At 50.1% G+C, this 22,145-nt stretch overlaps 11 protein-coding genes across 11 annotated transcripts; 8 read left to right on the top strand and 3 right to left on the bottom strand.

Moving 5' to 3' along the window:
* Positions 1 to 2,453: 2,453 nt before the first annotated feature.
* On the top strand, positions 2,454 to 3,324 carry N7496_005819 (uncharacterized protein; the record flags this gene model as incomplete). Its single annotated transcript, XM_056698748.1, has 3 exons — positions 2,454 to 2,580; positions 2,645 to 3,026; positions 3,096 to 3,324. The coding sequence occupies 3 exons, from the start codon at positions 2,454 to 2,456 to the stop codon at positions 3,322 to 3,324; spliced, it is 738 nt and encodes a 245-aa protein (XP_056554161.1).
* Positions 3,325 to 4,416: 1,092 nt separating this feature from the next.
* On the top strand, positions 4,417 to 4,863 carry N7496_005818 (uncharacterized protein; the record flags this gene model as incomplete). The annotated part of the gene is made up of 1 exon (XM_056698747.1): positions 4,417 to 4,863. The coding sequence occupies one exon, from the start codon at positions 4,417 to 4,419 to the stop codon at positions 4,861 to 4,863; it is 447 nt and encodes a 148-aa protein (XP_056554160.1).
* Positions 4,864 to 6,344: 1,481 nt separating this feature from the next.
* N7496_005817 (Zn(II)2Cys6 transcription factor) lies at positions 6,345 to 8,159 on the top strand (the record flags this gene model as incomplete). Its single annotated transcript, XM_056698746.1, has 1 exon — positions 6,345 to 8,159. One exon carries the CDS (start codon positions 6,345 to 6,347, stop codon positions 8,157 to 8,159), a length of 1,815 nt encoding a protein of 604 aa, XP_056554159.1.
* Positions 8,160 to 8,265: 106 nt separating this feature from the next.
* N7496_005816 (SDR family NAD(P)-dependent oxidoreductase) lies at positions 8,266 to 9,277 on the bottom strand (the record flags this gene model as incomplete). Its single annotated transcript, XM_056698745.1, has 5 exons — positions 8,266 to 8,455; positions 8,518 to 8,570; positions 8,626 to 8,648; positions 8,699 to 8,811; positions 8,868 to 9,277. 5 exons carry the CDS (start codon positions 9,275 to 9,277, stop codon positions 8,266 to 8,268), a joined length of 789 nt encoding a protein of 262 aa, XP_056554158.1.
* Positions 9,278 to 10,063: 786 nt separating this feature from the next.
* On the top strand, positions 10,064 to 11,686 carry N7496_005815 (flavin-containing monooxygenase; the record flags this gene model as incomplete). Its single annotated transcript, XM_056698744.1, has 1 exon — positions 10,064 to 11,686. One exon carries the CDS (start codon positions 10,064 to 10,066, stop codon positions 11,684 to 11,686), a length of 1,623 nt encoding a protein of 540 aa, XP_056554157.1.
* Positions 11,687 to 11,962: 276 nt separating this feature from the next.
* Positions 11,963 to 12,687, bottom strand: N7496_005814 (cyclase; the record flags this gene model as incomplete). The annotated part of the gene is made up of 2 exons (XM_056698743.1): positions 11,963 to 12,528; positions 12,576 to 12,687. 2 exons carry the CDS (start codon positions 12,685 to 12,687, stop codon positions 11,963 to 11,965), a joined length of 678 nt encoding a protein of 225 aa, XP_056554156.1.
* Positions 12,688 to 13,182, bottom strand: N7496_005813 (uncharacterized protein; the record flags this gene model as incomplete). Its single annotated transcript, XM_056698742.1, has 3 exons — positions 12,688 to 12,777; positions 12,835 to 12,946; positions 12,998 to 13,182. 3 exons carry the CDS (start codon positions 13,180 to 13,182, stop codon positions 12,688 to 12,690), a joined length of 387 nt encoding a protein of 128 aa, XP_056554155.1.
* A 503-nt stretch (positions 13,183 to 13,685) lies between these two features.
* On the top strand, positions 13,686 to 14,633 carry N7496_005812 (alpha/beta hydrolase; the record flags this gene model as incomplete). The annotated part of the gene is made up of 1 exon (XM_056698741.1): positions 13,686 to 14,633. The coding sequence occupies one exon, from the start codon at positions 13,686 to 13,688 to the stop codon at positions 14,631 to 14,633; it is 948 nt and encodes a 315-aa protein (XP_056554154.1).
* Positions 14,634 to 14,943: 310 nt separating this feature from the next.
* On the top strand, positions 14,944 to 15,846 carry N7496_005811 (uncharacterized protein; the record flags this gene model as incomplete). Its single annotated transcript, XM_056698740.1, has 1 exon — positions 14,944 to 15,846. One exon carries the CDS (start codon positions 14,944 to 14,946, stop codon positions 15,844 to 15,846), a length of 903 nt encoding a protein of 300 aa, XP_056554153.1.
* A 1,470-nt stretch (positions 15,847 to 17,316) lies between these two features.
* N7496_005810 (putative protein kinase) lies at positions 17,317 to 19,369 on the top strand (the record flags this gene model as incomplete). The annotated part of the gene is made up of 2 exons (XM_056698739.1): positions 17,317 to 18,769; positions 18,822 to 19,369. 2 exons carry the CDS (start codon positions 17,317 to 17,319, stop codon positions 19,367 to 19,369), a joined length of 2,001 nt encoding a protein of 666 aa, XP_056554152.1.
* Positions 19,370 to 20,156: 787 nt separating this feature from the next.
* Positions 20,157 to 22,120, top strand: ilv3 (dihydroxy-acid dehydratase ILV3; the record flags this gene model as incomplete). Its single annotated transcript, XM_056698738.1, has 3 exons — positions 20,157 to 20,224; positions 20,307 to 21,700; positions 21,753 to 22,120. The coding sequence occupies 3 exons, from the start codon at positions 20,157 to 20,159 to the stop codon at positions 22,118 to 22,120; spliced, it is 1,830 nt and encodes a 609-aa protein (XP_056554151.1).
* Positions 22,121 to 22,145: the final 25 nt, after the last annotated feature.

The raw sequence follows: 22,145 nt of genomic DNA, 5'->3' as shown, positions 1-22,145 counted from the left end.
TGACACACACCAATAAAAGGTGGATAGAGGGCCCTTACAGAGGGTATTATCTCACAGCTTTGGTATCGAGGGCCCTAGCTGCCCTGGTCCGAATGGCTATTGAGGGCCAAGTGACGCGTCTGGTGTGGGTTCATGATAGATCACTGTTCTATTTTCTTACGATGGAGCCAATCTAGAACATTGAGCACTGCTAATTGGTTATTCAGTCCCAAATAAAATAGAAGAGACTAGTATACATAGTTGTAGCGTGGGTAAAGATATAGCACTGCCTCCAACAGCTCCCCAGTCAGAGATGGCACCGTACTTTTTCTGTCGAGAGCCTAAGTTTGACCGGCATTTTTTAGCCTTAATTCGGCATCAGTATAGCTTGCTAGAAATGATGTGCAGTTTTCTCATTGAAGCTCACTCAAAATCTACATGCTCCCTTGTTTCTATTCTACTCACTCTGTACAATTATGATGTTGTATCTAAATATAACCCTCTCTAGTTAGTCAAGGGCCTTGACGTCACATGTTGTCGGGTCATTCCGATTTATCTTTACCCGGCCGATCAAATATCAAGGTGCCCCATTTAAACATGCAGGTGGGACAGTGGCTTTGTGGGGATCGCCGGTCTGATCGCGCCATGAAGACCGGCTTGCCGTTCCCATTTATAGTCTTCAGCAGGGCAGTTCGGGTCAAACCCGTCAATTTAGTCTTCTAGAAACAAGGCCCCTCAATTGAAGTAGTTGATTTACTATCGCTTAATTCCCTAGCCATACATACATGACTCGAGGATAGTTGCCTGATGGAGGTGGTCCACCCGGAGTAATATATAGCAGCGTCAGGTCCAGGATATTAAATCGGGCGAGACTGCGGCCACCCTTTAAATTTCCCGCGCGCACCCTGGGGCCTTAAATTTCTGGCTGGCATAATAATACATAGTAACTATTCTATATAGTGGAGTTTTACGGTATGTTCATCGTTACCAGTTATCTACTTAGCTCGAGAGATATTATGTCGGTTATCCGGAAAGCTATCTGAAAAGACCTTCCGAAAGATCCAACTTGTACGGTACTCATGACGGGCATAGCAGGATCTAAGGCCCCAGGGGGTGCGCGCGGGAAATTTAGGGGGTGGCAGCAGGCTTACCCATTTAATATTGCCTGCCAGAACAACAAAATTCCCAGTCTTCAATGTTCCCCTTTATGTACTTGAGAAAGAAGCGGTCTTCCTGGGATCTGATTCACCTTCATTCTAATTAAATAACTAGCAATGAGCTTTGACCTCAGAAAAATCTGAACCAACTCGTGGGGTTGTGGTTTCAAACCGCCAAACAGCCGTGTCCAATCAGTCTTCCAACAAGTTCCCCACCATCCAGTGGTCGAGGCCTAGGTGCCTGCGTGTATTGCTAACATGTGCCCGCACGAGGCGACAGGGTTGTTGAGGCAGTATCAGAAAATACCGAGGACGAAAACCTTGCTAAAAATTTTAGATTGATTAATGTAACCCAGCACGAAAGGCCCCCACCCTGGGCCTCTGATATTATCCTTCAGACAGCATATAGGACTTTGCAATAATATTACTTCCTTTTCCTTCCTCGGGGCTGCGCGGCCTCTTCGAGAACTAAAGTCAGGCAACGAACAAAGGGCTGGTAGGATGCTACGCGTATCGGAAAGTCATTAAGGTTACCGACTGTCCGGCGAGTGTAACAAGATTCGCCCGATAATGCGAACAGATATCGCCCTCTAATTACGACTTAATAAGGATGGTAATATTTCCGTATGTTAGGTGACTTTAGTGCCGATTAGCCTCTCCAAGAGAACTAATATACTGATCGGGGCGGGTTGCACGGGCCTAAGGTTAATATCCACCTACGCCGTGCCATCGGCCACCAATGGGATGAATTATGTAGGTCAACAAAACGGCCGCAGTGCATCAAGCGAGACTGGGCAGGGGGGTGAATGAGAAAAATGGAGCGCTCGCTAAACGCGAGCGGTCCGAACGAGCCAATCGGCTAGAACCGCTTCGTTCACAAGGATTCTCAATTTGGGGATAACTACACAGTCTTTGGCCGAGGCGATAATATCAAAGAATATTACAACTTACGTTACAATTGAGCTGTTACGTAGTTAACGATGGGAACGTTCGGGTCTCGACGAGGCTGGAATATATGGTCCGCATGACTGAGGATTGATTGAATTCGCCCTAACGTATCGACCATGAGCGAATTGGGAAAGGTGATGCTCCCCCTGTCCGCCGCATCAAATTCTCCCGCGTTAGGAAGGGGATAGGAACTCACGGCCGTGTCATCAGAATTAATTAAAATGACATCCCTGTAACGTAGAGGGGCTTGGACTATATAGACATTGAACCCCCCCATGCCTTGCCGTCAGTTTATCCTAGTTCTTCGCACTACCCCTTCAACCCCGGTGAAAGAAGAAAGAAAAACGACAGAGGACAAGTTTCCCTAAAATGGCCAACGAACAAGGACTTCCAGACTATGTTCTTGACGAGAATGCAGTTCTAAAGGATGACGCGGCTTCATGGCGATATGGAAAGGCCCCTGACTACTCCAAGACCCGGGCTTTCTATCAAGAAAGTAAGTTTCCATGGATGAATCCGAGATCTGATCTGCGCCCATCTACTGACTTCAAGATGCGTAGCCAAAACTATGTCCCACGAGGCTGGAAGTTTGCCGGACCTAGTTGAGAAACTCGTGAAGAACTGGGAGATCGAAGCCTCCTTCAAGACCTCCCTTGATGACTGGCGTACCATCGATCGCAAAACCTACGCCTTCTCTCTGAACGGCGGTGAACCCCAATCCGGAGAACATATGCTCAAGGTCGGCACCTACAATGCCCTCTTGACGTCTAGCTCGATCTATGACCCCAACCACAACGACTTCGAGACCAGCCACAAAGCATTCAAGCGCATGATGCCGACCTTTGCGTGGGAGGTCAAGGAAGTGTACAGTGGTCCACCAGTGGTGATCTTCAAGTGGAGGCACTGGGGATATATGGTCAATGACTATATCGGAAACAATGAGTGAGTTGCCATCTAGGCCTAGCTAATTTTTCGACGAGAGGGGCCTCGCTGACTAGGTCTTATCTTTAGCCGCGGTGAGAGTGTAAAGATCAAAGCACATGGAGGACTGATCGATATCGTTGGCATTGTCATTGCCAAGGTTAATGAGGGGCTTCAGCTGGAGAAGATCGACGTTTGGTATGACCCCATGGATATGATGCGACAGATTGCGCGGGAACACAAGGGCGAGCCTCTCGATGCCTCCGCTGCTCATTCTGGATGCCCAGTCCTAGCGGGTGCCAAGCCAGCGTCCGAATAGAATCGACAAGGCCGTGCCTTCCGGTGCCCGGACCCCGGAGGCCACATGGTTCCTATGTTCACATTATCATTACGGAGTAATTATTGTGGCGTATGCTAGTTTCCAACGGCTAATCACGAAAGGACTTAGCAATAAATAACCCGAGTTTGCTTATTGGATATTCACTGTATCGTCAATTATCTGTAAGGTTGTAACGGCCAGGCCCCTGTCTTGTACGCTACGGCATTTTCCGTAGCTTCCTGTCTCACTAGACAGCAGCCAATAATGAGCTAGAATTCTACCGATTCTGTCTCAGTAATTTAAGTGAGTTGCTCCATAAGCCTTCGGTCTGATCCTTAGCCATATGGCCACTGTAACAGTAAAGTACTCTCAAGTGGGCACCTTCGCGGTAATATCCACAATCAGTGGGGCCGGGAATGCGGGCCATCGATGGAAGATCGACGGCACCCTATCAGCAACTTACACGAGTGAACTCTAGTACATGATAGGAGCCTGCCCAGGAACCAGGGGGCACTTGTTAATATAGCTAGCTACGCACAGGCCTCAATTGGTTATCTATCTACGAGACCTGTGGCTTTCGTGATGACAACTTGTGCGTGAGCGGCGCACAAGAAACAGTCACTCACTTGATGGTAGACCGTCTAGATTTAAGGGACATTCGAAGGAAGTTACGGACTGAAATGAACTAGGTGACACATTCAGCAGCGTATCGAGTCTGCTACCGATCAAGGCGCTATGCTCGGTAAATCAGAGGATCAGACGAGAAGGTTACTTAACCTTATTGGTCGAGAGCAGATCAAAGTCCTTACATAATATTCACTGATCAGATCAGAGCGCTCACCTCTAGGGTATACCATTCCTAAAGAGAAGCTTACCGCTATCTGAAAAGGATATACAGAGCATTTCTAGCTTAGCAGAGCTCGAATCAATCTAGTAGAGTGGGCTACCATGGCTCTAGGATCCGTATGAGGCGGCGGCTGGCTAGAGCAGTGGAAGCGAGGGTCTCCAAATTCAAAGTCCATTTCCAAATCTCACTTACCTCAAAGCTTCTATCCCCTCCTTAATACTAAAAACTTTCGATCATCTCCACAAATGTCCGGGCTATCTACTCAGAGTCTAGGATCACAGGCAGCCCCCGGGTACCACGACCCACCTCCACCATACTATTCAGCCCAGCCCAGCCAAGATACACTTGCCTGGATTATGGAGAACGAGCATACTCGCCGGGTTCTACTGCAACGGCTAGATGACATGGACGAGGAGTTCGACATCTTCTGCGCCGAGCAGAGACCGACCGGAGTTGACTACCTTCAGGTGGCCGAAAGGTGCCAGGAGGGTGGCAGAATACTTATAGAGCAGGGACTAATCGCTACGGATTTGGCAAAGGTCATGAGGGAACGCGCCAATCGAGAATGGAATGACCTCTATATCGCCCTTTCAAAACTCACTGATAGTGAGTTTAACCAGACATATGCTTCTTTCAAACAGGACCCAAATCAGCAGATACAACATGCGGTGTCTGAACTGATCGAGTTATGATAAGACTGCCGAAGATTATGATACCTGCAAAAACGGCCATGTTGGCTCTCATATGGAAGTTCTTCGGTCTGGTCTGCAGTAGCCGTATTCCTTAATACAAATCGATCGATATATTGTAGCAACACCTCCTTAGCATCATGACTAGTAACTTAAAAGTAAGCTATGGTCGTTGAGGCATATACTCTGTCAATGTAGGGTTAAAATTTTAACGCGTAAAGATGGATAATCAAACATCAGAGGTATCAGTAACACTCTCTACAGTGTGATCCGTATAACCATCAACATGTTCAGGCTCTCTATCATTGTTTATTGTTTTTATCACTAAATTTGGCTCTCTGATTTGTCAAATTTATTACCCAATCGGCGTACTGTTCTATATAGTATGGAGATACCCCCGTAGAATTGAGATACAGGTACATTCGTCTTCTGTAAGTGGTTTGATGAGCAATGGTTTTATCAGGACAGTCTCATTCAACAATGAGAGAAAAGATTGCGAAATCTCATCTGCAATCACCCTGTAAATTACTACCGGTATGATCCAGATCAAACCAAACCTTACCTACCTAAATCAATCCGTCCTTTGTTGTGGAACAGAAAGCTACGGACATAATGTCAACACTACATCGACTAGCAGGGATGAATCTGCTAAGTATACGGTTTATTGTATGATCATACTCATGGCACTACAAGAAACCCTCGTGGTATCACGATGCTAAACCCCATTAAGAACGAACCTTAGATTCGATATCTGGAGAATCCTTTATGTATGTACAGTGATAATTCAAACATTTGAAATGAGAGCTGGAAAGAAAAAGGCCTAACTAATAGGCCCCAACCGCCTCTATTTCTAAAGGTCTTTCTAAAGGTCTTTCGAAATATCTTTTGAGAGGGTTTCTAGTAAGATCTCTCGATTCATCTTTTAAAATATAACTTATAAAATGATTTAGAAGTGCAGTTAAGGGGTTTTAAGCCTATAAGACTGCACTGTATATGCCTAGACATAACAACTGCTCGCGGACAATCTTAGTATCATGATTAGCATGGTAGTCAGGCTGTCTACTAAGTAGCAAAAGCAGCGAGAGTTTGAGCACTAAAACGGAAAGGGAAAGCCAAGGACTGGCAAAGAAAATAATCTGACTCCTAGGAATAGCTTCATCGACAAGTCTGATTTTGCCAATATTTTCCAAGACACCATGGAAGAAAAATGATCCAATTATGTTAGATCCACTGACCTTCTAAAATGAAATAACTTATCGAATAGGCAGTTACACAATGCCACAACAATTCACACCCAGTTAGGAAAGGCTAGCCGTGATTAATATATGGAGAGTGACGATCCAGGGGTCAAGCCTCGTAGATCGGGACCGGCGGGTGCCGATGCGGGGAGGCAAATTTTGAAGAATTAATTTTGATTTTTGGCCAGCCCTCGCCGACCTCCCGAACACCCACCACAAACTCTCACTCACACCAAGTTCGTGGGGATGCCGAATAACTCACAAGCCACCAATGTGAAGACTCCCAAATTACGCACAAAGACATTCACGGGCTGCTGGACCTGCCGGGCCCGCAGGGTCAAGTGCGATGACGAGCGGCCCCATTGTCGTCGCTGTCGCCGAAGCGGCTGGCAGTGTCAGGGGTATGGCGTGCGTCTGGGATGGTCTCAAACACCGGGGACTCGATCCCAACGGCGGCAAATATGGCAGTCTGCTCCACAATCGGCGCACGATTTATCCTCGGCGGCTGTGACGGCCCTCTTAGCAGAGCTGGATGAATGGTCTGGTGATGGCTCGTCGCAGCAACGTGGGCCTTTCACGGTGTTCTCCACGTCTAGCCCTAAATCGGATGAACCAGTATCTACGGAAGCTACGGACAGAAATAGTTCGAATCCATCGCCGTCGCATACTACGGAGAGTTCAGACGATGCTATTGATCGATGCATTTCCATCCCGGTCATGCCGACTCAGTCGACTAGTTGCAGTGAATCCAGCTCTGAGAAATGGCCCTCGCCCATGCCGTCCGATTCTCCCAGTTCAAGTGACAACGATCGGGCGGAGGGGGTTTCGCTAGCCGATTGCCAAAATTCTCGCGTGGACCATCCTCTTGATGAGAGTCAATCCAAAGACCTTGTATCGATACCATCATTATCGAGGAACATACATCTTTCGATGGCCATCAATCCTGTACAACTCCCGAGGTCCGAAACAGAACTTGTTCACCACTGGGTGGTCTTTCTAAGTGGCAACATGCTGTTGATCGATACTCCCGATAACCCCTGCAGGACGATCTTCATGCCTATGGCCCTCAAAGGCCTTGATGCAGCACCAAATGAGTCCAATATTCATCTCTCTATATTCCACGCTATATGTGCCTCCTCCGCCTTCAGCCTTTTCCACCTGCGCCGAGATCCCCGGTATCAATCTGTGGCCATGTACCATGACCAACTGGCTTTGCGTCATTTGCGCCAGAACCTGCAACGAGCTAAACGGCTAGACGAGCCCACATTAGCTGCTGTCCTGACTTGCATTACCGCCGAAGCAATGTCCGGACGGAGGAGTCGATGGAGAACTCATGTTGCTGGTGGACTTGGTCTGTTAGAGAACGAGGTCCATGGAGGCTGGGTCCCGGGACCGATTGCTTCTCGTCTGCTACAGAGCTATCTGTCACTTTCCTCGCTTTGCAGTCTACCCCTATCGACACAGCTGATGTCGTTATTGAATGGGTCACCGGATCTACGGCACTATTTGGAACGATCTCACGGTATCACCGCACCCCTGGTCCAATTCCTCGCACATATCACTTTCCTCGCGGAATCATACCACGAAATATCCACAGCCGAGCTGGATCATCTCGAGTTACAACTTTATCTCAACTTCCCGTCCCTGTCGACACCCGATGCCCCCGGGTCAATCATTATCCAGCACGCGCTGAATTCTTTCTACTATGCCACTATCATCTACTTCCGTCGAACACTGCGTCATGCGCCACTCTGTGAGATCCAAGATCTCGTCGAGAAAGCTGTTCAAGAGCTAGAGGCTGTTGACTCATTGAGTAACGACAAAGGAGGCTGTGCCTATAACTGGGCCAGCTTTGTAGTCGCTGCCGAATGTCAACGGGAAGATCTCCGTGCTCGCATGCTGGCCTCATTCGATCGCAAGATCCGCCATGGCATTCAAAATATCAATATCCTTGGCGAGATCGTTCAAGAGCTTTGGCAGAGACGTGGGAAGAACCCGGATAAGGATATCAACTGGCAAGAGATTGCGAAAGAGGCGGACTTTGATATTATGCTCGTATAGATGCTGGCTATTTACGCGGGTGTGTCTTATTACAGTCTTCTTGTATATAATAGGAAAATCAGTGTATGAGTATGAGACAAATTCTCTTCGAGTATTACTCTAGGATCTAGACGGTGAATCCTCCATCCACGACCAGCGCTGCACCACACATGTAGCTGCTCATGGGAGAGGACAAGAAAAGTATCGCGTCCGAAATTTCCTCCACTTGCGCTGGCCGTCCAAGTGGCGTCATCTCGAAGGCTGGGTTCATTGACCCAGATTCGATTTGCTGTTTAATGATGGGAGTATCGACAAATCTGCAAACCCGTGTGAGACTCTGCTAGACACGTAGAGAGCCAGTTGGAGTTTGGGAACTTACCCAGGGCAGATTGCATTAATACGAATTCCTTGTCGTGAGTACGCTTTTGCGTCCTGTCTTGTTTTAGCCATACAACTAGATGATAATATAGAATTTCAGATATCTTACCATCTTGGTCAAACCCACCACCGCTGCTCGTGTTAGTCAAATGGACAGAATCAAGGGAAATCGCCGTACTCACCATGTTTCGCAGCTGTGTAGTGGGGAATATCGAACGGCCCAGGAGGGCCACTAACGCCAAACATCGACGAGACATTCACGATGACGCCTCGTCCTTCACGCTCACCGCGCGACCTACTTTTAAGTCAGAGAGCTCATTACCAAATCTAAATTCACGAAGTATCACGTACTCCTGCCGAAGCATCTGCCGAAGCAATGCTCTCTGACAAAGCCAGACCCCAGTCTGATTGACATCGATAACCTTCTGCCACTCAGCCAGCGTCATCCGATCAGTCGGCGTGGGCGTGCCACTAATTCCAGCGCAGTTGACACCAATATGGATACCGCCGAAGCGCTCGATTGTTTCGCGCACTGCGTTCTCGACGGATGCTTCATCTGCAACGTTTGCTTGGAGTACCTCCACTTTTATAGTCGGAAACTGGGCGAGGAGCTCGTCACGCGTCTTTTCGAGAAGAGGCAGGTTTAGGTCGACTAGGGCGATGGACTGGATGCCGTTCTGGGCGAAGGATACAGCGGTGGCTTTGCCGATTCCTGAGCCGCCGCCGGTTATGAATGCCGTTCCCTTGACTTGACACGGCATATTTCTTGGTGATTTGCTTGGAAGGTTTGTTGATGGTTGTAGTTTGGTAAGATGTTTGAGTCTTGAGTGTGGAGATGGGGAAAGGAGCTTCAAGAGAAGAGGAAGAAAGAACGAAGATTCTCCGCCGAAGAAAACGCTTGCACGTTGAAGTCACGAGTCTATGCAATCTGGAGCGCTTGAAGTCTATGTATTTCTATTCAACATCGTTAGGGCAAGACAAATTACCCGCATTCCGGTACGAGGCTACAAGTGATTCTCCGTTTAATGACCGACTCCATCCTGTGCACCCTTCCACCGGTGCCACAGACTTGACATCCGTCGCAAATCGTACCGCTCCTTCTGGAACGGATCCGGACCTGACAGATTCCGAGCCAAAAATTCATCTTGAAACCTCCGCAATTCCAGGGAGGACTTCCTCTCCTCGGATCATCCCAGGCGCTGCCGCTGCCGTCCATGCGCTTCGCTTGTGGCGTCGTGTGGGGCCCAAGTGGGCCGAAGTGGCAAACCTTCTCGCGGTTGATTTCCTGTTTCATTGCTAGAACTATGTGCCTACTAACTATGAATATACTACTCTGATTGCCATTGCACAGAAGAATGTGCAAAATGGAAGTCAACGGCTTCGGATATCATGTCTCCGTCTCAGATTCGGCGGGCGAGCAACTTCCGTGCTGGCTTAGTTGTTCAGATGGATGAAAAGGTGCTTCGTCCCAGTCTCCAGGTTGAACATATTTGCAATTTCGCAGTTTCTTGTCCGATTTCTTTGGTTCTGTCTCTAAATCCTGAACAATGACTCGAGCCGGCCCTCATATCGAAACCGATGCCATTGTCATTGGCGGCGGTTTTGGAGGATGCAACTCCCTCTATAAACTACGCAACCTCGGCCTCTCCGTCAAGCTGATCGAAGCCGGCAGCGCCTTTGGAGGGGTTTGGCATTGGAATAGATACCCGGGCGCGCGTGTCGACTCCGAGACACCATCCTATCAGTTCAATATCCCTGCCGTCTGGAAAGGATGGAATTTCTCAGAACGATTCCCTGGGGATGATGAACTGCGCCGATACTTCCAACATGTGGACGATGTGTTGGGTCTGAGCAAAGATACGGTCTTCAGTACTATCGTGACCAAGACGGAGTATAATCCTGTCTCGCGGCGATGGACTTTGCAGACCGACACGGGTTTGACGGCTACGTGCAAGTATGTCATCGCTGCCACCGGCTCTTCGTACAAGAAGCATTACCCGCAGTTCAAGGGTTTGGAGACGTACAAGGGGACACTCGTCCATGCAGCGGACTATCCAGACTCCTTGGATGTGAAAGGCAAGCGAGTCGGGATTGTCGGAAATGGTGCCTCGGGCCTACAGATCGTGCAGACCTTGGCCAAGGAAGAATGCGAATTGAATGTCTTCATTCGCACGCCCTGCTTCACCATTCCCATGCACCAGCGCTCCATTACACTTGAAGAAGCTGAAATGATGAAAGGCTACTACGAGGGTATCTTTGACCGCTGCTACAAATCTGCAGCTGGATTCCCCCACAATACCCGCTATCAATCGGCTCATCAGGCTACACCCGAAGAGCGCAAAGAGCTCTTTGACGAGCTCTGGGCTCGCGGTGGATACAGCTTCTTGGTCTCGAATTACTATGATTTCTTGCTTGATGAGAAGACGAATGGCTTTTTCTATGACTACTGGGTTCAGAAAGTGCGCCAGCGCATGACGAACACCGAGAAGATGGATCTTGTGGCTCCATTGAAACAGCATATGTTTGTGGGAACAAAGAGACCGAGTCTGGAGCAGGATTATTATGAGATGATTGATCGTCCAAATGTGACACTCCACAATCTCAAAAAGGCGCCCATCGTGGAATTTCACGCCTCTGGAGTTGTGACCGGCAGGGGAGATGACCTCCACCACCATGACCTAGACGTGGTCATCTTTGCGACTGGATACGACGCTGTCACCGGCAGTCTTCTGGACCTGGGAGTCACGGACAAAAACCAGAAATCTCTGACTGAAAAGTGGGAGAACGGCGTTCTCACTCATCTCGGCCTGATGGTCCCCGATGTCCCAAACCTGTTCATGGTGTATGGCCCGCAGGCCCCAACTTCTCTCGCGAATGGCCCGCCATTCATCGAGATGGAGGTGGACTGGATCTGCAAGGCTATTGAGAAGATGCAAAATAATGGCATTGAATCAATCGAACCTACACAGCAAGCTGCCGAGCAATGGCGCGAGCAGGTCTTCCAGGCTAGTCAGCGTACCCTGTACCCGAAGACGGACTCGTGGTATATGGGTGCGAATATTCCTGGGAAGAGACGGGAGCCGCTTGTTTGGCTTGGTGGGATACCGAGTTGGTGGAAGTGTTGTACGGATGCGTTGGAGGAGTGGAATGGATTTCATACATCGCCGTGATAGAAAATATGTGGTCATGGTCTTTTCGGATATGTAGATTTTGGAACCTATTCCTGTTCGACATTGCTCTAGTCTTGATTTATTGTTGAAAAGATTTGTATGTTGATAGATCAAATGAACCATTGTGAAAGCTTTCCTTGTCGTCAATTGAATGTCATATGCCTGATGCTTTTTAAGAAATGTTTGTGTCTACGAGTAGGGAACTAATCTTTGTCTTGTTTAATTCGTCAAGTACTGAATAGCTTCAACGAAGCTGATGATACTCAATGATCTTCCTCAAAGAATAGCCAATGCATTAGCTGGACTACCTACTGCCCCCGGCACATTCAACGGAGCTGAAGTCAACAGAAAAGACCACTTTCGATCAGCCGAGCACTGCTCAGCCAACTCCTGAAGATACCACAGCTCCCCAAGCGGAAGACCAAACATACTCAAACACCACTGATGCAAAACCAATTGAGTCAACGGTTTCTCTTCACCATCAACCATCGGCGGCATAGCTTCAACTGCAACATTATCGCTGGCCACTGCAGCGAAATGCTTGTTCCAAATCCACCGGGCCATCTCTTTGGTACCTTCCAGACCGCATGCATGGTGGCTAGACATGGCGTTGGCTTGTTCTTCGGCGGTCATGTTGCCAAGTTCCTCGGTGACCCCGAATCGGAGGATCAGGATGTCACCGGATTCGAATTTTATGCCTTGCCATGCGGCTACGGTCTCGATGTCGGAAGGGCTGATGCGGTGGCCGCTAAAGGGGGAGTATTTGATGTCGTGGTGGTCGGCGTAGGATTTGTAGTCGATTAGTACGCCGCGGCCGACGATGCAGCCTCGTTTGTGCCATTCTGTGAAGTTTAGAGGTGGATTTAATAAAGAGTAGGATGGAACTTACTATCGAGAGTGGGAAATTTTTCGGTGGCAGTGGCGGAGTTTTGTAATTCATCAATGGTGGGCTTCATTCCGTTGTAAGCCATTCCAGAAGGAAGGTGTAAGAAGTGGCCCATTTAGATGTTAGACTTGATCTTGAAGTTATTGTTCGTTTGAAACATACAGAGACTATCCCACTGGCTGCTTGCTTGAGTATTGAACTCGACCTATGATGCGTTAGCAGTTTTCTGTATATGATGATGAATAGAATATTGATCTTCTACCTCGTCGTCAAACCCATAGTGTGAATCAGTCTCCCCATCCTCCAGTTTCATAACCTTGTGAGTAAGGCTCTTTCGGAAGAAATTGGGATTCCTGATGCTGCCAAGTGGCCAGCTACGCAAGGATTCAGCAAGTCGTAAATTCTACGTACAAAGTAATACTCACTTAAGAGAGATGGAGATTCCCCTTCGAACCTCTGCAGTCGCAGCCTTGACTACCTCTGTCGTCAAGAGGTTCAGGGTACCAAACATGTCCCTTCGACCATCTTTATCGAAAACACCCCATGCACATCCCTGGGGCATGCCTTCGACTGGTGGGAGTTCATCGAAATCGGGCAACTGGAGAGTCATTCTGCATTCAGTTTTCATGGCGTACGAAACCAATCTAATCCGTGGCTAAGGCTAAACCTAGACATGGTTGGGATACGTAAGCTGTCTTGGACAATTAGAAGAGACGCGGGTCCGAATCCTTGCCTAGTATTGTGTAGAGTGGATGAGTGCGGGTGGGTAATCTTCACCTCGCTGTCAACTACCCAAAGAATAAGGTTCTTTCCCCACACGAGTGAAGTGGAGCCGTGGGGATATATATCGGGGACGGGAATCAATCCGTTCCGAGGGAATCCAGCAAAGTTAGATTGCTCGGATCGCGGAGAAAAAGGTCAGAAGTTGTTTGACAGTGTACTAATTTGGAAAATAGAGAGAAGTGAATTGGGATGTTGCGGGGACAAAGCGGATGCGGAGATTTAGAAGCCGAAGGTGAGAGAGTCAGGATAAATTGCGCAGTACAGGCGAAACCAAGAGAAATCCTTCTTGTTGGACTCCCTTTAGATCACACACGTTCTACTACCGTTACAATGTCTTTACAGTATCATCCCGAGTTCCTCAAAGAGGCTGGTCCAGTGCTACAACAATTCGCACAGGTCCCGAAACCGCCACTCCATGATGTTACAACCAGACGAGCCCTGCTGGCAGCCATGACGAACGATCTACCTCCACTCCCAGAGGACATTGAGAAGTTAGTTCACCAAGTTCCGACAGCTGAGGGTCACCAAGTGGTGATTTATCATTTCCGTCAGCGGAGCGCCGCTCACGGCGGTGCAAAGCCGGCTATTGTGCACATCCATGGAGGAGGATATATATCCTTGACGGCAGAGCAGTGCTCAGTACCTCATATTGCAGCTGTATCGCGTACGGGTGTTCAAATCTTGACAATCGATTATCGACTTGCTCCAGAACATCCATACCCAGTTCCTCTGAATGACTGTTGGGCTGCCCTCCAGTGGGTATATGACAATGCTGCATCACACTCTATCGATCCTTCTCGCATCGCGTTGATGGGTGAAAGTGCAGGAGGTGGATTAGCTGCGGCGTTGACCCTAAAAGCTCGCGATACAGCTCTGTCTCCGCCAATCGCCAAGCAAATCCTCATCTATCCCATGTTGGACGACCGAACAACCACCAACCACGCCGGCGAACTAGCATTCTGGACCGAAATTGACAATATCACCGGTTGGACAGCATATCTCGGCCCGGATGCAGGAACGGACAAGGTTGAGGCGTACGCTGCACCAGCAAGGGTAGAGAGGGTTGCAGGTCTTCCATCCTTATATCTAGATTGCCCACAGTTGGATATCTTTGTGCATGAGGGACTTGAATATGTGCGCAAGTTTGTCCAGGCTAATATCCCTACTGAGTGCCATATTTATCCTGGTCTCCCGCATGGATTTGAGGCCTTTGCACCGTTGGCTGGTGTCACACAGCAGGCTATTGGGAATCGAGATAGGGCTATGAGTAGCTTTTGAACTGGGACCAGGGGTGCATGTGCATGGAGGGATGAGCCTATTGAATGAGATAGCAAGTTAAGACGAACAATCAACTAGATGAAGATTGCATGCGCGAGTACTTAGACCCGGTAAATCATCGAGTCTGCCTCGCTTTCGGCTAAAGACCTGAGTACTAGCAAGAAGTAGGCGGGAAACGGATAGACCGAGATCCGTGTGGGCCTAGACAGAATGCCAACGCATATAAACCGGGATTAGCCACCCTTCATAATAGACCTTTTCATACATCGTTTCATTTCAACTCATTCCCAGACCCTCTATCCTCTCCACAATGACAACCATCCCCAGACCTGACGGCGAAACCGTCCACAACCTCCTCAAGAACCGCGTAGCCATCGTGACCGGTGCAGCTCGTGGCATTGGCTTTGCAACTGCATCTCTTCTCGCACAACATGGCGCTCGCGTGGTCCTGGTAGACTTGCACGAGGATGCCCTGAAGACGGCGTGTGCAACTATCGGCAATGGAGCGACGTATAAAGCCTGTGATGTGAGCGATTGGAATCAGCAGGTAGCGCTTTTCGATCATGTCGGGAAGACTCTTGGTGATGTCTATTTGCTGGTCTGTAATGCGGCTATCAACCCCGAGATTACACTGTTGCAGACTTCCGATACAGAGAAGCAGGCGCAAATGGCTTCGCAGGTTCGCTATTATTATCTCTCCGACGAGGTTGATGGTCAAGAAGAGAGCAAAGGTCAACTCCAACGACCCTCGACTCAAGCTTTCGATGTGAATGTCAATTCCGTGGTCTTTGGCCTGAAACTGGGTATTCATCATATGAAAAAGACCGGCCGAGGGCGAATCGTCATCGTTGGGTCTGCAGGCTCTTACGTCCCCGTTTCATCGCAGCCACTTTACACCGCTAGCAAACACGCGGTTCTCGGCCTTGCCCGTAGTACTGCGCAGATCAGCGAAGTCATTGAGGCGGGGGTGTCTATTTCGTGGATTGCCCCGTGGTTGACGTTGACTCCCATGGTGGAGGGTCTCCAGGCGACTACTCACCCCGACACATTGAAAAGTACGCCGGACGATGCAGCGTGGGCGATTATTGTGGCTGCCACTGCGGAGGATGGTAATGGAAAAGGATACTGGATTCAGGGACGGATGATTAGTGAGGTTGAGGGTGCATATGGAGAGTTGGCGGGGCAGTTGATTGTTCCGGAGAATCGGTTTTAGGGGGAAGTGCATGATGTGAGGGAATGGAATAAATTGATAATGTTACTATTCAAATGATTTTTTGTTTCTTTGTTGCGTTATGGATATTCGCTATTTGTTGAAGTGCAAATTCGATGGACGAATGAACGAGTTGGAGGCTGAATGCAAGGCTCGAATAATCGATCTAGAGTATAGTAACCTAGGATACTGTATAAAGGATAATATATCCGTAAGGACTATGAGGTGAACTGCGGTTCTTCCACACAAGAGTGATAAAGTCCGAGCATAACCCTCCCAGCCATCTCTTTTATCGATGGGCCAATAATGGCCCCCAATCTGGTAACCCGAGCTTACCCCTACGTAATGATTGGGATGCGCTCCATTATTCTGCGATCGGATACCCTTGATGATTGGCTCGATGGACTCGGTAAATCCCGCAGTGAAGGAACCGGTTCGTATAGCTAAGCTCTTGGAGGTGGATATCGATTGATCCATCTTTGATGTCATTATTTAGGGCATTGCTAGTATCCATCATTGACCTACTACCAGTCCTTGCATTACCTATTTAGTGCTAGAATATTCAATCCAAATTCAAACTGTTGGTAGAATCCCAGCTACGGCGTAGAATGCATCTTGTGAGCCACCGACGAGGCTCGGATTCCTTGGCGCACACCTCGTCGTCAGCGTTTGACATTCATGGGCATCGTGGCGCATCCCAACTTGGCCCCTGCGTCTGCAGGGCGGACTGGAAATTGTGGAACGAGGGGGAGAGAGCCATCTTTTTGACTTTGGTCTTGGCGAAAAAGGGTGGCTGGTAAACTGCATTTGGTTCCAAGACCCTAAAGGTAAAAATAATGTGAGCTCGTATTGATATCTGGAGAAGGGAGGGTGACTCTATTTCAGGAATTTCTGGGGGAGGAGGAAGTTTAATTATTGTTTGTATGAGGACGGGTTCCTTCGGAGGACACAGAAATTGGAGTTCCGACCGGTGGTTGCCTTGACATGGAAGATTAAGTATACGCGAAGCGACTAAGAATAGTTATTTAGTCTCTGTAGTAATAAATGCTGAATAACCTCTGTATATAACTAACTATACTCCGTACTTAACTAATTGAATCAATCAGGTGCCCCAATGCGGGGAATCCGTCAGCTGACCTTCCGGTTTTCCATTTCGATCGTCATCCAATTTGCTCGGCCGCGTTTTTCCCTCGTGCAATTTATTCGTCGTGACTCTTTTCGGTTCATTCTTCTTTTCTGCCTGCTTCTGTCTCTCCATCTCCTGTCCTCCCTCTCTTTCTCTCTCTCTTCTCTCTTACATGCTCGCCTCGAACCGTTAGACCGTTGACCCTCAACGGGTCTGCTCCCCACGCTAAGGCCCTATTAGGTCTGGAGGCTGAGACACCTTATCTACGCTCTCCAAGTCTCGATTCGCCCTTCATTTTTTTCTTCCTTTCCATAGGACCCTTTTTCCGTTTTCGCACCCTCACGTCCATGGTGACCCCCGAGTCCGGACCGACCGCCAGGTCAGGCCTGGCGATTATTTCCCCTCAGACCCTGCCAGCCTCACACGAGGCCGTTTCCAGCAGTCATGGGGCCGATGCGTCGGAACATCCGCAAGAGTCCTTGGCTTCTACTCCGGCTCCCTCTGCACCTGTAGACGTGCCTTCCATATTCAACTCTTCCATACCAGGCCTGCCATCACTGCAGATTCGCACCGATTTACCCAGCATTCGTCCTACCAGCTCCCATCGTGATTCCGATCCCTTGGCTTCAACCAGTCTGTCCTCCAGCCTCCTGCAGCGCACCCCGAGTTTGCGCGCCCTCGTCGCGCCTCCCATGTCGAGTGCCGGTTCTTTATCCCCAGCCTCCATCATGTCCTCACCCCAGCTGAACGCTATGGGCGACATTACCCCGTTACCGTCGCCTATCGGCGGGGCGGCACCTTGGCGGCGCGGGGACTTGCCGTCCTTATCTCGCACGTCTTCCACAGCGTCGCGCAGCGGTTCGAGTTTGCGATTGAGTGACTCATCCCAGATGCTAGGTCCTCCAGTCACGTCGTCATCCAGATCCCGAAATAATAAATCATACAACGGATTGGATAACCCGGGACAAGAATCACCGTCGAATTGCGCCCGTCGCGATTCACACCCGAAGCACCATTCGCGCAATCGCAGTCTCAGTGACTATGCGCCCCAAGGTCGCATGTCTGTGCCTCGCCCGATTGCGGTCTCTGGTACTGGTCCAAGCATTGCCCCCTCGTCGAGCACCGATTCCAAATCCACGGGACTGCACCGGGAGCAGTATTTAGCTGTCCATCGTGGCATCGCCTTGCCAACCGTGCGCCCTCCCAGTCCTCCCCGCAGTAGTGGAAGTGGCTACGGTGATAGCGACACCGAGCTTATCATCCACCACCCTACACCACTCTCCAAGTCGGAGGAAATCTATTCGGTCAAGTCGGTTCGCACCCAGCAAGCCCGGTTGTATCGCAAGATCCGAGTGTTGGGCCAAGGCACGTTCAGCCAGGTCAGCCTTGCTGCTCGAGTGGAGCAATTGCCCGAAGCTCCTCTCTCTCCGGATACCGATGGTGCTGGTGACATTGTGCCCATCGCAACCACTCAGAAGTTGGTTGCAGTGAAAATCATCGAGCATGGTCCAGCTGGTGGAGCCGATGAGGAGCGCGTAGAGGTCTCCTTGAAGCGCGAAGTTGAGATTTTGAAATCGGTCAACCATCCTTCCTTGGTTCAATTGAAGGCATTCGGCAGTGATGAAAAGCGCGCCCTGCTGGTGCTGGACTATTGTCCCGGTGGAGATCTCTTTGAATTCGCAACCTCGGGCCACCGACCCATGTCACCGGGCCTGATTCGTCGTGTCTTCGCCGAGTTGGTTGATGCAGTCCGCTATCTGCATTCCAATTATATCGTTCATCGGGATATCAAACTCGAGAGTCAGTCTAAACCGAAAGATCTTCGTCTGAGCTTTACTAACCCTTGTTCTAGACGTCCTCTTGACCATGCCAATCCCCGCCGTGGACTCTGTGACGGATTGGAGCACATATGATCGCGCCGTGGTTACTCTCAGTGACCTTGGACTATCTCGACGCATCCCCGAGCCACCAGAGAGTCCCCTCTTGCAGACTCGTTGCGGTAGTGAGGATTATGCCGCTCCTGAGATTCTGATGGGCCAACCGTATGATGGCCGTGCGACGGATGCATGGGCTCTCGGTGTGCTACTCTATGCCATAATGGAGAACCGTCTGCCATTTGACGTGCTTCCCGGTACCCGTGGCGACCCGGCCAAGCTCCGTGCGCGCACTCCTCACCGGATCGCCCGCTGCGAGTGGAGCTGGTATCGGTATGCCAACGAGGATGAAGAGTGGGACCCCGAAAAGGCCGAGGGTCTAGACGGGGCTCAGCACTGCGTCGAGGGCCTACTGAAGCGCAACACCAAGCGGAAGACGCTCGATGAGATTGCATCCATTCCGTGGGTGCGAGATGCCATCAATGTCCCTGCCGGACTCAAACGAGGCGACAAAGAGGTGCCATAGAGCTGGTCTCCTTCACTTCTTTGTTGATTTCATTCTTTTCCTTACACTACTCCCTTTCGCTTCTTTCCTCTTCTCTTCTTCCATTCTCCATTTTTACCTTTTGTTTCAACACTTTCTCCATTTGCATATAATTTCCCTTCTTTCCACCCATTTTTGTGGCTTTCCTTTTTTTGATTCTATTTTTACGAGGCATATTGACATGACCGATGAGGTCAACTGGGATTTTGGAATTTTCTTTACATTGTTACCGTTATGCCTGTGGCTAGACCAGCTGTTATACCCATATTACTACATAAACATGCACCTTGCCATTCAAGGTAGATTTGAGAGATAAATGCGAGAAACGAATGATCTTTCTGTACAACATTACCGGTACTTCGTAGAGATATTGGAAACCATACTAAGGCCGGAGCTCCACAATGACTCAGGCCTTAATGGAGCCTCGTATAGTTCGGTGATCTTTCCGAGAATAAATCCAGATCGATGTATGTGGCGATGTTATGCAGTGATGATCTACATAGCCAATGGATTATTCCGATTATCCTTAATGTAGTACTCGAATATGTACTTATAATAACCTCCAGGATGACAATTGCGGGCCCAAGATTGGATGGTGGAGGAGGTGGAGCCGGGGAGAAACGCACCAACTCCGACTTCCAGAGCTTCCGCCCATTTTTTGCTTTCTTGGTGACCCCGGCATTTCCCCCCCCACCGTCTTCTTCCTCTAGCCATATCATTGTCGTGGTTCCTCGGGTTGCTTTCCTTCTCCAACCCTCCTCCCATCACAATGCTGCCTCAAACTCGGGCGCGCGTGCCCGCTGCTCTGCGGAGCTTGACCCGGTCCACTGCGACTGTGTGCGTTTCCCCAGACTCCTCACCCAATTGCTCGATAGCTGTTGCTCCCCTAGCTAACCATTGACTCGCTCTCCCTCAATAGCCGCACTCTCTCTACTACCCTCCCCCGCTTCCAAAATGAGGACAAGGCCCTTAACAAGACCTCTCGCACCATCACCCAACCCAAGTCCCAGGGTGCCTCGCAGGCCATGTTGTACGCCGTCGGTCTCAAGGAGGAGGACATGAACAAGGCCCAGGTCGGCATTTCGTCCGTCTGGTTCAACGGTAACCCTTGCAACATGCACTTGCTCGACTTGAACAACAAGGTGCGCCAGGGTGTCCAGGACCAGGGCCTCATTGGCTTCCAGTTCAACACCGTCGGTGTCAGTGACGGCATGAGTATGGGTACCCCCGGTATGCGCTTCTCCCTGCAGAGTCGTGATCTGATTGCCGACTCTGTGGAGACCGTGATGGGTGGTCAGTGGTACGATGCCAACATTAGTATCCCTGGCTGTGACAAGAACATGCCCGGTGTCCTCATGGCTATGGGCCGTGTCAACCGTCCCAGTCTGATGGTCTACGGTGGTACCATCAAGCCCGGTTGCGCCGTGACTCAGAACAACGCCGATATCGATATCGTGTCTGCTTTCCAGGCTTACGGTCAGTTCATCGCCAAGGAGATCACCGAGCCCCAGCGTTTCGACGTTATTCGTCACGCTTGCCCCGGTGAGGGTGCCTGCGGTGGTATGTACACTGCCAACACCATGGCTACCGCTATTGAGACCATGGGTATGACCCTGCCCGGTTCTTCCTCCAACCCTGCCAACTCCCAGGCCAAGTACCTGGAGTGTCTGGCTGCCGGTGGTGCCATCAAGAAGCTGCTCACCGAGGACATCCGTCCCCGCGATATCCTGACTCGCCAGGCCTTTGAGAACGCCATGGTCGTCGTCAACATCACCGGTGGATCCACCAACGCCGTTCTGCACTTGATCGCCATTGCCGACTCCGTCGGTGTCAAGCTCACCATCGACGACTTCCAGGCCGTCTCCGACCGTATTCCCTTCCTGGCCGATCTCAAGCCCTCCGGCAAGTACGTCATGGCCGACATGTTCGCCATTGGCGGTACCCCAGCTCTGCTGAAGATGCTCCTCAAGGAGGGTCTCATTGACGGCTCTGGTATGACCGTCACCGGTGAGACTCTCGCCAAGAACTTGGAAAAGGTTGCCGATTTCCCCGAGGACCAGAAGATTATCCGTCCTTTCTCCAACCCTATCAAGTCGACTGGTCACATTCAGATCCTGCGTGGTTCTCTCGCCCCCGGTGGTAGTGTTGGTAAGATCACCGGTAAGGAGGGTACCACCTTCACTGGTAAGGCCCGTGTGTTCGACGCCGAGGACGACTTTATCGCTGCGCTGGAACGCAACGAGATTAAGAAGGAGGATAAGACTGTCGTTGTCATCCGCTACTGCGGTCCTAAGGGTGGTCCCGGCATGCCTGGTACGTTCCCTTTCAAGTTCTCACTCTCTTATTCTCGACTAACCCCCTCTAGAAATGCTCAAGCCCTCCTCCGCCTTGATGGGCTACGGTCTCGGCTCTTCCTGCGCCCTGATCACCGACGGCCGTTTCTCCGGTGGTTCCCACGGTTTCCTGATCGGTCACATCGTCCCCGAGGCCGCCGTCGGCGGACCCATCGGTCTCGTCAACGACGGTGACGTGATCACCATCGACTCCGATAACCGCGTCCTCGACTTGGACGTCCCCGAGACCGAGCTCGCCGAGCGTCGCAAGGCCTGGGAGGCTCGCAAGGCTGCTGGCAAGTTGCCCGAGACTGGTCTGACCATGCGTGGTACCCTGGGCAAGTATGCTCGCAATGTCAAGGATGCTAGCCAGGGCTGCATTACTGATGCTGTAGAGTAAGTACGTTGTTTGGGGTTGATGTTTC

The sequence above is a fragment of the Penicillium cataractarum genome (assembly GCF_028827025.1).
Source record: "Penicillium cataractarum strain IBT 29864 chromosome Unknown utg000005l, whole genome shotgun sequence".
Taxonomy (NCBI): domain Eukaryota; kingdom Fungi; phylum Ascomycota; class Eurotiomycetes; order Eurotiales; family Aspergillaceae; genus Penicillium; species Penicillium cataractarum.
Note: the sequence above shows the minus strand (reverse complement) of the source record. Positions and strands in the feature narration are given on the sequence as shown.